The following is a 15304-nucleotide window of genomic DNA, read 5'->3' on the forward strand; positions in this document are numbered from 1 at the left end:
CAAATTTGTTCAGGGAGGGGCAGCCCAGGAGAGCCTTTCCCGCGGAGTCCGGCCCCGCATGGCAATTACACCTCAGTGCGAGGTGGACGAGGGAAGCGAGTGCGCTTGGGGCTGGAGGTGGCGCCCCTGGGCCGCATTCGCTCCCCCTGGGCCTGGAGAGAGTCTTTCAGAAGTGCACGCTGCACTTGCTCAGGGTAGACCCGGTAACGCTCTGCTGACTCCTTCCAGACGCCCCGTACGGAGACTGTCTCTGCAGAGTACGGGAACCACGGCTAAGGGGAGCTGGAGAGTTGTACGTGACCCCCGTGCTGCGCAGCCGCGCCCAGTGGCGCCCGGCCCCGCGCGGGCACGCGCCTGACGCCCCACCCCGCCCCTGAGGAGCGCGCGCCGGGCCTCCGCCCCATCCCCCGCACGCGCAGTCCCTACCGCGCTGCCTCCGCCGTTCCCCGCCCCCTCGCCTTCGGGGCTGCCCTCGTCGCTGCCTGACCCGAGGTCCAGCAGCTTCTGCCTTTCCGGCCCCCACCAACGGCGAGAAGCAGCCCACCCCGGGGTCGGGGGTGCCTTCGGTCCTCGTGGCCGTTCTGGAGCAGGTTGGGGTGGGCAGCGGGCGGCGTTGCGGGGGCCGGCGCGACGGACAGCCGCGGGGGCATCGGCGGGGTCCTGGCGGGGGGAGGACAGGGTTGCGGCGGGCGGAACGGTGTCTCCTTCACTTCGCCCTCCAGCCGGGGAAGCTGCAGCCCGACGCTGAGCGAGCCCAGCGGCCTCAGCTGCGAGCGGAGCGGCGGTAGCGGCCCCTCTCAGGAGACCACCAGGTACGCTGCGCCCGCGTCACTTGGCTGCCTAGGCCCCGGCGGCCAAACAGGACACTTGAACCAGACTCGGGGTCGGCCCTGGCTCCCTAAGATGGCCGCGCTGCCCCGCGGCTCCTCGCCTGTCTCTGTTGGAGATCCCCTTCTCGCCCCTTGACCTGCCTCTGACCCCCGCTGACCGCACTTCTTGTCCCTCCCGCAGATCATCTCTTCCTGTGGCCTCGCCATGGCGACCTCCGGACAGAGCTGCGCGCGGCGTAAGTAGAGCCGAGATCTCTGCGGGATGGGGCGGGGTTGGCTGGACAGTCGAAGCCAGAAAACCGCAACTTCTTTCTCCTAATCTCTCCAAGGACTTGGAGGTTCTCCCCTTTCGGTAGCCACTCTACCGTCTGACTCCCCTCGCTCTGCGGAGGAGGGGCTGGGCTGCGAGATTTCGTTGGAGGGTCTAGGCCAGGGGAGTTGGGTCTTTGGCCGCATTCACTTTTAGTTCTTGGACGTGCCTTTGACGAACTCAGAAGCAAAAAGTTACTAACTGTTGGGTTCGGCCTTTGGAGGATTGGGTCACTCTTTTAGAGGAAGTAGTAACCCCCTTTGTAAGAGCGCAAGGTCATTACATGTGCTCCTAAGGGCGTGGACGTGCTGTGTAGAATGAATGAGCTGGGTGTAACCACCCTGAGGTGGTTTGTCCTTAAGCCGCCGTAGCATTGGCCGAGGACTTGAGTGCCATATTAATATGCTTAAAGTGCCATTTGATATTTAGTTGATGTAGACACTAGTGAAACCCAGATGATCGTGTTTTTTCCTAAGTTCCAGCATTTAAATGTCCATAGTGTTAATTACCTTTTTCTTTGCACTCTAGAATATTGGTTTAAGAACTCATTGAGGGCACTGAGAGATCTCTTGGGGAGAGGGCTTGTCTTAGGTTTTGGTTTTATGTCATTTGCTTAAATCAGCCCATTCCAGTGAATTTTGAATGATATATCTGTGTGTATAGATATATTTATGTGTATGTGTTTGATTCTTTGTACTAGTTCGGTCCTAAGAGGTGAGAGGCTGTAGGTACTGTGTAAATTTAGGAATAGAACGTCTGTTTTTGGGGTTTGGAAGGAATCTCCCAAGTTTGTATAGCCACCTACCGTGGTTATCCATTTTAGAAATAAGTCTTTATTGGTGATATCTCATGGATCGTTATAGTTTTACTGTAGCTCCTGGTAGTATCAAAAACATCTTCAACAAGTTGGACTGCTTGAATTTAAGGACAGTAGTGGGTCATAGTCTAGTTCCTGGACAGAAAGTGGAAGAACAGAAAGGTTAACACTGGAATGTTTCTTCCCACCAGCAATGTGTATTCCTCCATCATATGCTGACCTTGGCAAAGCTGCCAGAGATATTTTCAACAAAGGATTTGGTAAGAATTTTTTTTTTCCCCCTTTCAGATCAGAAGTGAAAATGTGTTTGGATTGCTTGGGGAAATTACTGATTTTTTCAAATTGTAAATATCTTGCTGTATTAGTTCATTTATTAGATACATTTTAGATAAAGTTTCTGTTAAAATAGTACTGTAATAATCCATATCTCCCTCTAGCCCGGTTTCCTCCACTTTTTTCAGACTGCACTTTAAGGATTTTATCTGTAAGAAAAAACAACAACTGTGCTTTCATTTCCTTCAGATCTAGTTTAGGCCTTGGTTGGCTAGAATTATGATGTATTACTGTTTTGCTTTTGTGGTGACTCCTCGTGGGTTATGAGTTTTTTAAAATGAATTTGGGTTTTATTCTGGCAGGTTTTATTCCACATAAACTCCCTCTACATTATTTCCCTAGTTACTTAGATTATTTATCCCAAAGGAAGATACCTTTTTGGGATAATTGTTTTAAATGGCTGTATTACAATAAACTATTGGCTATTCTGAGATTTAAGTTGAGTTGATTTTCTGATCTGATATTTAGGTTTTAAAATGATTTGAAAGCAAATTTTTTTTTTTGCCAAGTATACACCAGCACACTAGGCAAAGCTGCATAGAGATGTTCTGTGCTGTATATATTAGTTTATGTAGGATAATTAAAATTGTTTTCATTTAAGTATGTTGTATCATTCCACATTTTTATGCCCCTCTGAACGTATGAAGTCTTTCTGTTTTTTTTTATGTGTTGTCAGCTATTGGTATGCATCTTTTATACAAAAGAATCATTTTGATATCTTTTGCTCTCTACTTGAAGGTTTTGGGTTGGTGAAACTGGATGTGAAAACAAAGTCATGCAGTGGTGTGGTGAGTGTTAGATAACTCATAAATTCTGATGACCCTTTATATAATTTTTCAACCCATAAAATAGTCACCACTGAAAAATGTCTACCCATTTATCTTGAAGAGGCAGAAGTTAATTTTGTTTTAAGGGATTTGAATGAAACTTGATTTACTTGGGCTTTGGATATGATTTCTGATTTTCAGGTGGTCCTTTGCCATATTACTGTGCATGCATAAGGAACTCAGAAAAGACTGGTTCTTTGGGACTGTTTACTCAGTAAGATTACAAGCTTGAAGTCAGGAAACCTGTAACACCTTTTTGTAATCCTTACTTTTTATGTCTAGTAAGCATTGAGTTCTGGGCATAAAAATACTCAGTAACTTAATTGAAGTGTACTAATCACTTATATAAAGGGCATATTCTAGCAGCCTTCTCTGGAAGATTTCCATGTGAATTTAGAGAGTCCTGATTTGACTATTTTTAAAGATGGTAATATTTTGGTGTTTGGATATCTTGATTCTCCCTAACTCAAAGTAAAATAAAATTTAATTTTGTGGAATTTTTTTTTTCTTCAAAAAAATTTTGAGACTGGGAATGGGTATAGTGTGTGAATATTGAATATTGCTGGTTATTTTGATAAATTCTTGCTGTAATTGTTAACTCCCTTAGTGCATATAACTGATATTTATTAAAATTATTCATGTTGTAACTTCTTAATGCCCAGACTTGGATTTCTGGGGTTTTGTATTGGGTCATATCTGTCATTTGGCTTCTTTGGTCTGGAAGGGAGCCTGAGTATATTCTCTGCGGTTGAGCGATTTACTTGCTCAAGGTACAGAGCAGTGACTTAGTGTTTGTTTTTTGTGTTCCCACTCTTAACCTCTTGAGGTCCCTTATAAACACTTGCTGTGCACTAGTTGAGACACAAAAGGCCTTCCAAAAGGAAGACTCAATCCTTGTGTTTAAAAAGCTTATCACTTGCTGGTTGGAGATACAAAATAAATTTTAAACTGGGGAGCACTGAGAGAAGCATGTCTAGTACTAGATTGGTTAATCATAATCTTTGTTGGAGAGAAAAGGATTTTTGTGGACAGGGTTAAAGTTTTATGGAATTAGGTTTGAGATCTTGAAGGATATATATGATCTGGATTCCATATAGTTTTTTTGATTTCTGTTTAATGTATATCTCAATGTGGTACTGATCTTGTAGTATGTACCTGGCTGCAAATAAGTCCTATTAACAGCTGGTTCTGTTTTCTCACGTAAACTGCAGAGGTGTCCAGTTCCTTCCAGAATGTAGAAGCCAGAGTATTTGGTGATGGAGTGAAGGGTGTAAGCTTGGCCATGGTATCTTCTGGCCCAATTCGGGTCCCAGTGTATGATCTTGATTTTGTGTCTTGAGGATTCCTTGGGTTTATATAGGCTGGCTCATAATCTATAGGCTGTCCGGAGGCAGGGGGTGGGGCCTCAAGAGTCATTAATCATTGTCATTCAGGATTAAAAATATCTACTTCTACACATTCTCCATTCCTAGTATCTGCTAGAAGAATATGCTCCATATGTATTGTTTTAATAATGCTTTTCTTTTGTATAGAGCACAGGAAAATGTGCAAAGCTTTCATAGTGCCAGTCCAACTTAATCCTCCAGCGGTAGATTTGTTTTTACACTTGAGGAAACTGAGACCCAGAAAAGTTTAAGCGTCTTCCTCAGTGTTATTCATTTAGCAAATGACAGCCAGAACTAGATGCCAGGACGCCTCTAATTTTATATCCAGTGTTTTTTCCTAACATAATCCGGTGCTTTTTAATATGGGCGTTGAATGCCAAGCTTTGACTTGAAATTCCTGTTAAAGTGTCTTATTTCAGGAGATTGAGTCTGTCTTACTGCAGAGCAGTAGTTATACAAATGTTTTCTAAGTGAAGGATGATTGGCTTTTTCTCCTGTTGATACAGTTTTTGGTATTTTCTCACTCTTGCAGGCATCACAATTTCAGGTCGAGTTTTCTTTACTAGTTTGGATCAGCTGTTTTCTTTAGGTTTGGCTTGTCAGTGGCCAAAGTATGTAGCCATCATTAGCAGACAAATTGTGAATCAGAATGCTCAGATGGTATTTTACTCTTTTGTCTTGGAAGTTTGCCTATCTACCGAGCTAGATGTTCTGTAGCAGATTTTAAATTTCAGTAAGCCCTCCATATTATGCCTTCCTTTTCACTTGGTGTGCACTTAGTTATTTGTATTTGCTATAAACATAAGATTATATAATGCACTTCAAATTGATACCTGTATTAAGTGGATTGGTTTTTAACTGATATTATCTATGGTACTTAATATAGTTTACATTATGCATGATATAAACCAGTTGTAGTATAAATCTCTTATAATTCCCTTTCCCTACTTTTTTTCTTTTTAAACGAGAATGTTCAAGATTGTTGGGAAGGTGTGAAATCTGGTGAAGACTCTTTATCTCAGAAAAACAGAATATTGGGGTTACCGAAGATTTTAAATCTTTTCTCATGGGATGACCTCCTACAGTGGGGTGCTTTCCTTTTAAGAATTTTCAGGAAACAGATTTGCCTGGGTGGCTCAGTCAGTTGAGCGTCTGCATTTGGCTCAGGTCATGATCCTCTCAAGTTGAGCCCCTCGGGTTCTCTGCTCAGCAGGGATCCTGCTTCTCCCTCTTCCCGCTCTCCACTAGGGCCCTCTCTGTCTATCTCTTGCTCTCAAATAAATAAAATCTTAAAAAAAAAAGAATTTTCAGGAAACATTTCCTAATAGTGTGTCAGTTATTGTGAATGCTCATTTTAGTGATGGGGGTCTGTGATTAACCATACTTTCCTTTATAGTGTTTTATTTAATATCAGGCAGATTGGATACAGTACTAAAATGTTCATTCCTCCCCTCTCCCATCCTGATTCTTGAATTCCAAATAAAATCACCTTAGCGGAAGTTTCCTTAAAAGGTGTTCTGTTTGTTTGTTGAGAATTAGATACAGGTTCACTTGTCGTTGATTGGTTGAAAATGTAAGTAAGTGTAAGTAAGGTGGCAGTTAGTAACTGACAGGCTAATTTGTTGTTTTTGTACATACAGTAGCAGAGTATAGAAGTATTTGGGAAACTAGAAAAAAGGATTAGTGAAATTATTGTGTTTCAGTGGGCTTTTTGTGTAAGTTAGGCAGTGATTCTTCCAGGCTTACAAGAAAGTTCACGAAGTCATTTATTGTCTTACTAGGAATTCTCAACGTCTGGTTCATCTAATACAGACACTGGTAAAGTTACTGGAACCTTGGAGACCAAATACAAATGGTGTGAGTATGGTCTGACTTTCACAGAAAAATGGAACACTGATAACACTCTGGGAACAGAAATCGCAATTGAAGACCAGGTAACATTTTGAATATGTGTTTTAATATTAGTTTATTTTTGTATTCCAGAAAGGAAATATAGCTGAAAACAAATTCTTTTTCTTTCAAAATAGATTTGTCAAGGTTTGAAACTGACATTTGATACCACCTTTTCACCAAACACGGGGTAAGCATGGACAGACATTTTTGTTTGCTTTAAATTTCATTTTTATCTTTAAGTAATCTCTACAACCAATATGGGGCTCGCACTCACAACCCTGAGATCAAGAGTCGCATGCTCTACCAACTTGAGCCAGCCAGGTGCCCCTTTATCTGCTTTAAATTTAAAAGCATTTCTCTCCTGTTTCTTTAGGAAAGATGCACATTTAGTGTTTGATAGCTTACTTAACTGCCTTGTGGTGGTGAATTTCTGTTTCTGCCTTTGGAGCATGATGAGTACTATGGTTGCTGTTGTTGGCTTCCCTTCAGATATTTGCCTCTTTCCATTGTGGACTAACTTGGGTAATTAACATGTTTCTAATAGGCTTTGTGACTGCTTATAAGTCCTGCAAAAGCAGTCTTCTCATGGTGGTGGAAGTAATCCCATGTACCCTTGTTTTTAAGCTCATTGAGCTATATTTTCTTTACTTCTACTACTTTTACTCCCCAGTTACACTGCAGTTCATAAATTTGTCTTGTGCCCTTTGTGCAGAAGTTATGTATGTAAATCTTTCCCACTGGCATCAGTTTTAAGTCAGTTTGTTCTTTTTTCAGAAAGAAAAGTGGTAAAATCAAGTCTTCTTACAAGAGGGAGTGTATAAACCTTGGTTGTGATGTTGACTTTGATTTTGCTGGCCCTGCAATCCATGGTTCAGCTGTCTTTGGTTACGAGGGCTGGCTTGCTGGGTACCAGATGACTTTTGACAGTGCCAAATCAAAGCTGACAAGAAATAACTTTGCAGTGGGCTACCGGACTGGGGACTTCCAACTACACACTAATGTGTGAGTATCTCTTTTCTGGGATTATTGTGATGTAGGACCTGGGGATGACGTTGATGTCACCTGTCGGCTCTTATGAATCTAGGTACAATCTAAAGGATTTCTCTTAACACAAAAAGATCATCATCCTTGGGCATTTCTGGGCATCTCTCAAAGTATATAGTAAAAAATGTCTATCTGACTTTTCAGTGCTGAGAGAGTAATTGTTTATTTTATATGAGGCTTGATGTGCTTTGGCTTTTTAGAAAAGGCTGAGATGTTACCAAATGACCAGTGTGTTCATTTGACTTAATTGTGATATGTGAGGTACTGAGTTGGTGGGATTGCCTAAAATGTATGGTGTTTTTACCTAACCCATATTAGATGTATATGTGAAAAGGACTTAATTTTTTCCCTTATAAAATAAAGGATTGGTAAATAACAGAAGTACAAAGAAGAAACCCAAAACTTCTCATGGCCCCACCACCTAGCTATATAATCTTTGTTAGTTGTTAATGTTTGAGAGTTTCATCTTTTTTATGTATGTGTGTGTGTGTGTGTGTGGGTACACACACATACAAAATACATACCAGGCTGGTTTATAATTCCTTCCTACCTTAATACATTTTAATAATTTTACTGTAGCATTATGTATTCTACAACATGATTGTTAGTGGCTGTGTGGTAATTCTGCTGGATGGATGTATCATGATTCATATGACCTCTTATTTTGGGGCATAGGTTGAGATAAAGACCTTTTAAAACTTTCACGTTTTCAGTGGAATACTACAGACCCTTGTGAGCAATGCCTTTTATTTAATTATAATGCTACAATATCAGCTTAGTGCCATAGACATTACATTGTCTCTTCTAGATTTACAAATTTAAAATATCTTACAGCAATGATGGGACAGAATTTGGAGGATCAATTTATCAAAAAGTATGTGAAGATCTTGACACTTCAGTAAACCTTGCTTGGACATCAGGTACCAACAGCACTCGCTTTGGCATTGCAGCCAAATATCAGTTGGATCCCACTGCTTCCATTTCTGTGAGTACTACTGTGGGCTTAGAATGGGGTCTTCGGTTGTGGGAATTCCATCTTTGGGTATATTGTGCTGAAAATTTGAACTGTGGTTCACACAATCCCTAGTTGACTCACAGATTGGGATTAGAATTTGTAATGCTGCATGCATTTTTTGGACTCAGTGTTAGAAGTTTGATATCCAGGTCACAGGAGTTTAACTCAAAAGCTGCTCAGTTTAGTGTAGATGATAACCCTGAGCTCCAAGCTGGTCTAAGCCCAGGGAAGCCACTGTTTTGGGCCCCAGGCCAGGAGTAATAGTATTTTAATTGTTACTTTGTCTTTCTGTGTGGAAAGTACTTTGTTACTTTGACTTTGTCTTTAGGGTTTACAAAACATTTTTTAGATTTGATCTTAGGGGTCAGTGGTGCAAATGCCATTTTGCAGGTGGAGATACCAAAGCTTCGAAGGAAAAGGACTTAGATCACTGCTAGGGAAGGAGAGCGGGAAGAAGGGTTTGCATGTCTTTTGATTTCCCTCCTGTCTAGGGTGACCAGCTAGCTCATCCTGCTTTGCCTGGGACTATTCCAGCCTTAGCATTAAAAGTTGTGCACCTCAAGGACTCCCTCCTGCCTACCCTGGGTTCGTTGTGGTGGATGACCGCCCTGCTCCTGTCCTTGGGCTTTTTTACTGCTTCCTCCTTCAGTCGTAGTGGGTTTGGGCCAGGAGGAAGTGCAGTGTCTGACTGTAGAGGCGCTGGCTGTGGTTTCAGCAGCTGTTCTGCGTGTCAGGTCAGGCACTGCCTGGTAGTGTACGTACTGGGAATGAAAGAAAGTTAAACCTTTCTGTTACATAAAGTGATAATTCATTTCTGAGAGCAATGTCTTTTGAAAATTTGGGCAGTTAAGCTTTAGCCCCATTCTTATTTTATGTTAGCAGCTGTCATCAGAGAGCATGGGAAGCATCCAAAATGCTTGTCCCATTGGCAAGGCAGTGATTCATTTATTTTTCTCTACTCTGCTTCTCATTGCACTGTAGCAGTGAAAACCTTAGGATTCACACAGTACACTACTCCCTGGTAGCTACGTTGCTCTTCTCTTCAAATGTATGTCTGTGGCAGCAACACGGATTTAATGCGAGCCAGTGTAGTGCTCTCATAGTCTAAAATGGGAAGGCAGCTTTGGATCTGTGTGCCATTGAGTGACTTCTGGGGACTCGTTTGGAAATGTATCTAGTATTTCCCACCCAAGTATGCTGCTGTGCCCCCAATTAAGCATCACCCCGAAGTATTGCTTAATGTCCCATCACAGTTTGGTAGTTTACTTCTATTCTAACAGGAGAAACTTGTATCCAGTTGTCTGAGGCTCTTAATTTGTTGGGCACAAGGTGGTCACTAGTGGGGCATTTCTTCCTTAGACTAATAGCTCACTTGGTTATTGGTGGCTTCTGAAGACTTGGCTATCCTGCCATGTGAACACAGGTGCTGTTTATGTGACTTCTGCCTGTAGTTACATATTTCTCTCTGGACTGTTTCGATGTTACACATTATAAAAGAGTGAAGACATCAAATAATTTCCAATCTGTTTTGATCCCAGAGGCTGTCACCTTTTTACTACCAAGAATATTGTGTCCTACTGACAGTTTGACTTGGAGTTTAATGGATAAGAATTAAGTAGCACCTAGCTTCTGTTTGGCTTAGTAACAGTGTTAAATTTTATTTATTTTACTTCTCAAATGTTATGAAATCTTTATTTTATACAAGTCTTTTTCTAATTTAAATTCAATTAGCCAATGTATAATACATCAGTAGTTTTTGATGTAGTGTTCATTGATTTATTAGTTATGTATAACACCCAGTACTAATCACAGCACGTACCCTCCTTAATGCCCATCACCCAGTTACCCCATCCCTCCATCCACCTCCCCTTCTGCAACCCTCAGTTTGTTTCCCAGAGTCAAGAGTCTCTCATGGTTTGTCTAAATTTTGTTATTTCACATGTGAATAAAAAAGCGGAACACTTCATAATTGTATAGTAGGGAAACCTGCAGGGGCTTTGTCTCTCAATTCAAAAAAATTTTTTTACAGCTGTTTTTGCATTTTATTTCAGGCAAAAGTCAACAACTCTAGTTTAATTGGAGTGGGCTATACTCAGACTCTGAGGCCTGGTAAGTATTCCTGATAAGTAGGATTGGTGTTTTGTTTGTTTGTTTTTTTTTAAGTAGGATTGGTGTTTTAAAAATTATTTTTCATTTCTCAGGTTCTTTGTAAACCTTTCACAGAGTACGATGAACATGTTTACCTTTTGCCACAGTTTTATTTATTTATTTTCTTTTGCTGGGCTGTTTGGAAGTTACAGCTATCCTGACACTTCCCTAAATGCTTCAGCATGCGTCTATTCAGAAATGAGAACGTTCTGGTCTCCTGCATAACCATAATACCATGATCACACCTAAGAAATTTAATAGTCTGTATTATTATTTACTCTCCATTCTGTAGTCACTTTCCTCATTTGTACCTGAAATGCCTTCTAGTATTGTTTATTTCTCTAATCAAGGTTCACTCATTGCTTTCATTGTTTGGTCTCTGTAGTCTCATTTACTTTTTTTTTTTTTTTTAAAGATTTTATTTATTTATTTGAGACACAGAGAATGAGAGAGAGAGAGCACATGAGGGGGGGAGGGTCGAGGGAGAAGCAGGCTCCCTGCCAAGCAGGGAGCCCGATGCGGGACTCGATCCCGGGACTCCAGGATCATGACCTGAGCCGAAGGCAGTCGCTTAACCAACTGAGCCACCCAGGCACCCAGTCTCATTTACTTTATGTAGTATTTTGAGCCTTGTATTTTCTAGAGCAGTACTTATCAGACTTCAGTGTGCGTGAGTCACCTGGGGACTCTTGCTAAAGTGTACATTCTGATCTGGAGTGAAGGGTTCTGTCTTTCTAACAAGCTCTTAGGTGATGCCAGCATCACTGGTTCTTGCCACCATTTGAATAGCAAGTTCTAAAGCACTTGGAACTTTTACCCCGTTCAAATAGGGATATTCCCCCAGACTTTGTATTTTGGCCTTTTTGAAACCTAAAAGACAAGTACGAAGAACACCTGTATACCCTTCCCACATTCACTAATTAACATCTACCACATTTGTTTTCTCTCCATGTCTGCATACATAATCCCTTTTTTCCACAGTCTCTTTTCAGTTATTTAAATGTATGTTTTGCGGACATGCAGACAAATCTACCCAGCATGCAAATCCCAAGAGTGACATTTTTCTTCATAACTACAATACTACTGTCACAGCTAAGGAAATTACCATTAGTTGAGCAATACAAATACGTAGTCTATATTCAGTTTCCCCCACTTGTCTCTTTATTGTAGTTGTCCTGGTCCAATTATGATTGTCTTTTAGTGTCTTATAGTCTGGATAGTGTTTTGAATGTTACTGTATTTTCTAGAGCACTTTGAACTTATTTTTAATGTTCTGTGACTTCACAGATCCCTTAACCTAGGATGGGACCACCTGAATTCTGTCTGGTATCTCTGGGCCTCCCAAGTACCCTCTGGTGGTTGGCACTGATAGGTCATTTAGCAGGCTGAGGGAGGGACAGGCAGGCTCTGGGGTGATTATTAAAGACTGCAGACTCTTGAGGTGTTTCAGGCAAATCATGGTTGCCTGCCTTTTTTTTTTTTACAGGTGTCAAGCTTACACTGTCTGCTTTGGTAGACGGGAAGAGCATCAATGCTGGAGGCCACAAACTTGGGCTTGCCCTTGAGTTGGAGGCTTAATCCAGCTGAAAGAAACCTCTGGGAATGGATATCAGAAGATTTGGCCTTAATATATTTCCAGTGTGACCAGCAGGCTCCCCCCTCCCCAAGAAGGTGATCAAAGGATGATCTAAACAAGAGCTGTATTTTAAATATTTAGACAGTTACTTGTTAGCTGGTTTCTAGTTGAATTGGTTATCTATCTAGTTACCAATGCTGCAGTCGTGCAGTCACCTATACATTATTTAAATGTATTTAACTGTTAAATGCGCTACCCACCAATAATGAAATAGACCTTTATGAAAACTGTGCAATTGTGTGCATGTTTGTTTTTATGTTCCTATTAACATTGAAAATTGCCATTGAACGAGATGGATCAGTGGAAGTTTTTAAGATGAGGTTAAAAAATTTTTGTTAAATTCAGCCCATCATTAGAATTACTTTTGGTATCCCCAGACATTACAGATTATGAATAAAAACAAGTATACATAAATAATGACTCCAAGTATTTGCAGAGTTTAAACATTTGCCAGGGTCAGCTCTCCCTTGTTTCTCACTAGTACCTTATTTTTTTGGTGAGCGTTTTGCTTTTTACCTAAATCTGTGCCATAAAGTCCTCTGTGTCCCTGAAGTAACTCCACAAACTTTTTGGACTACAATAAAATAAGAGGATATATGCCTTTATATTTCAGTTTGTAAATTTGTCCAGAATTCCATTGGATCACTGAAGAGACGGTGCTGAAGGCTGCATACACACACCATACCCCTGTGAGCTCTTGCTGTGGGAAGTGAACTAGGCCCTGGGTGGGGTGGGGCGAGGTGTAGGCAAATGGAGTGAGGGGTCAGTAACCAGAGGGACTTGAGAAGGGAGTATATGGGCCTCTGTGAGAGGTCATGAATCATTTCTTTCTAGGCAGACACTGAAACGGTTGGGCCTAAGTGTGAGACCAGAATCAGTGCCTTCAGGCTTTGTGGCCACTGGCCTTCATCTGCACTGGGGCTGAATGACAGAAAGTAACAGATGATGCTGGTTGGAAAAGTAGGAGACAGCAAGTGTTTTTGATGGGAGAAGATAGTTTGAAGGTTGTGATCAGAGGTTAGAGAAGGGAGAGCTTTATTCAACACATTTATATTGTTAGACCTGAGGTACCATTTGAAGCCTAAGAGGGAACAGGTAAGAAAATGTACTCTGAGACTCATTACCCAAAAAAGTGATACATGCTGAAAATTTCCAGGTCAGAAAGAATCTGATGAGAGATTAGAAGCTCAAGCAAGCTTTCCACTCTGGGCGATAAATGTTTGTACTAAGGGACTGGCAAGAATGGCCTGTGTAAATAAGACACATGTGATTTAATGGCAGACAGTTGGAATTTGAGCCAATCTGCTGGAGTCAGGATCTTTTGCTAGGTCAAACAAACAGGAAGAGATGCCTGCAAGTTAGGTGTGAAAGCACATCTGCTTTTGGGATTCTCAAGAGAGGTGTGAAGTAGATCAGCAGACTATCTCTGAAAGTCCACCTGGTGGGGAGGAACTGGTCATAGGCCTGTGACTTCTGAAGCCCCCTGGATGACCTGCTGCCCCAGAGCTAACAGGTGGCCTTCCCTCAGCTGTGGCTGGATTTTACCTGGTCCAGTACTCAGGATTGGGGTGTGGCACAAATGAGCAGTTGGTCAGAGATATGTTTAAGAGTAAAGTGGACGTATTTACCCAGGTGCGTCCTGTAACATTTTTAGCATGGGGGAGAGAGAAGGTTCCTGGGCCCTGTGGGTTGCATAAAATGCCAGGTATGTCCCAGGAGGTGTAGGATTATGGAATTTGCCAGCTATGGGCCCTTGTGGCCTTATTTCTAATAGTCTCCAGCTTTATAGCACCCAGGCCTAACCCAGGGGTGGCAAAACCTAATTGTATTCTAGGCTGATGCAGTTAGTCGAAGAACACTTCATATTTGCACCGTATACTCTGTGTTGGTGTGGAGATAGGATCTTCCTGTGGGATTGGGATTAGGGCTGTCTAAATGGAGAGAAGTGAAGAGCCTGGCTCCCTGTCCACCTCCTCTCATAGATGTTGGGTGTGGGAAAGCCTAACTATATTCATCTTCCTGTGGGGAACTTTTTAAAAAACTGCCATACTGATAGTCTCCTACCTCTAGGCCTGTCTACTTCACACCTTTCTGGCCAGTGATCCCACCCAGTCCCTCACCTTCCTCCAGGACTTCAGGGGGAGGACAGGATATATACTCCAACCTTGAGGTCCTCAGGTTTAAGTCAAGTGGCCTGGTTCTCAGAGGTGATGTCCACTGAGCAGAGCCTCCACTGCAGAGGTGAGGTCGAGCTGACAGTTCTGTGAAAACATGGGCAAATAGAACTGGCATAACCTATGAAAGCGCCCAGTGGCAAACCTCGTCTGCTCTAAGGTTGTTTCCTGTTGTCAGACCCCAGGTACGGTTTCCCAGCCAGTCCCAGCTGCACCAGACAAGACCTTCATTCACTTGCCCCTCCTAGGAAGTGAAGTGGGAGGGAGACCTAGGGGTTGGGGTCTACCCAGCTGCCAGCCCTCAGATCCTGTGGAGTGTGGGCAAACCTGAGGAGCTGGGGTCCTGTATGTAGCCAGGTCAATCAAAACTTTTATTTCCTGCTACCAGTCAGCTGGAAGCTCCTATTCAGGCTATGGACATGTGCCAGGTGGCCCTCAGGACTGTGCCAGGGAGGGGATGACGTCTATGACCTCAAGGCCCCCATTTGCTTTAAGACCTGCCAGTGCTGGGCCTTCCCTCCCTACCCCACTTTTGCGCCACATACGGAGGCTCAAAAGATTGTGTCCCAGGCCCCACTTTATTGTCGAATTCAAAACTCAGGGTTGATGTCTGGGGTTCCCAGCTCCCCTCCTTTGAGGCCACCCGCTGGGGGCCGGCCCTAGATCTTGAAGGCTAAGGTGAGGCCGTCGCCCAGAGGCAGGAGGCTGATGTGGACCCTGGCGTCCCGCAGGATGCGCTCGTTCAGGTTTCGCACGCACTGGGCCTCCGTGTTCCCTGGTTGAGGCTGTAACACCTCTCCGCGCCACAGGACCTGGGGGGGGGGGGGGGGGGGGGGCACCCGGGGGGGGGGGGGGGGCCGGGGGGGGGGGGGCCGGGGGGGGGGGGGGGGGG

The 15304-nt window shown here is 43.0% G+C and overlaps 2 protein-coding genes across 2 annotated transcripts in view; one reads left to right on the forward strand and one right to left on the reverse strand.

Annotated features, from left to right (window-relative positions):
• Nucleotides 1–668: 668 nt before the first annotated feature.
• On the forward strand, nucleotides 669–12843 carry VDAC2 (voltage dependent anion channel 2). Its single transcript, XM_021700204.1, has 10 exons — nucleotides 669–812; nucleotides 1012–1066; nucleotides 2149–2217; nucleotides 3029–3078; nucleotides 6284–6436; nucleotides 6530–6582; nucleotides 7170–7397; nucleotides 8274–8424; nucleotides 10506–10563; nucleotides 12089–12843. The coding sequence occupies exons 2-10, from the start codon at nucleotides 1036–1038 to the stop codon at nucleotides 12178–12180; spliced, it is 885 nt and encodes a 294-aa protein (XP_021555879.1). The 5' UTR covers nucleotides 669–812; nucleotides 1012–1035; the 3' UTR covers nucleotides 12181–12843.
• A 2128-nt stretch (nucleotides 12844–14971) lies between these two features.
• COMTD1 (catechol-O-methyltransferase domain containing 1) overlaps nucleotides 14972–15304 on the reverse strand; it is a 2161-nt gene continuing 1828 nt past the window's right edge. Inside the window, exon 7 of the mRNA XM_044916500.1 lies at nucleotides 14972–15224. Within this exon, the coding sequence (XP_044772435.1) occupies nucleotides 15072–15224 (153 nt within the window). The 3' untranslated portion in view covers nucleotides 14972–15071. The remainder of the gene's footprint in view (nucleotides 15225–15304) is intronic.

Source organism: Neomonachus schauinslandi, chromosome 6 (genome assembly GCF_002201575.2).
Source record: "Neomonachus schauinslandi chromosome 6, ASM220157v2, whole genome shotgun sequence".
NCBI classification, from domain to species: domain Eukaryota; kingdom Metazoa; phylum Chordata; class Mammalia; order Carnivora; family Phocidae; genus Neomonachus; species Neomonachus schauinslandi.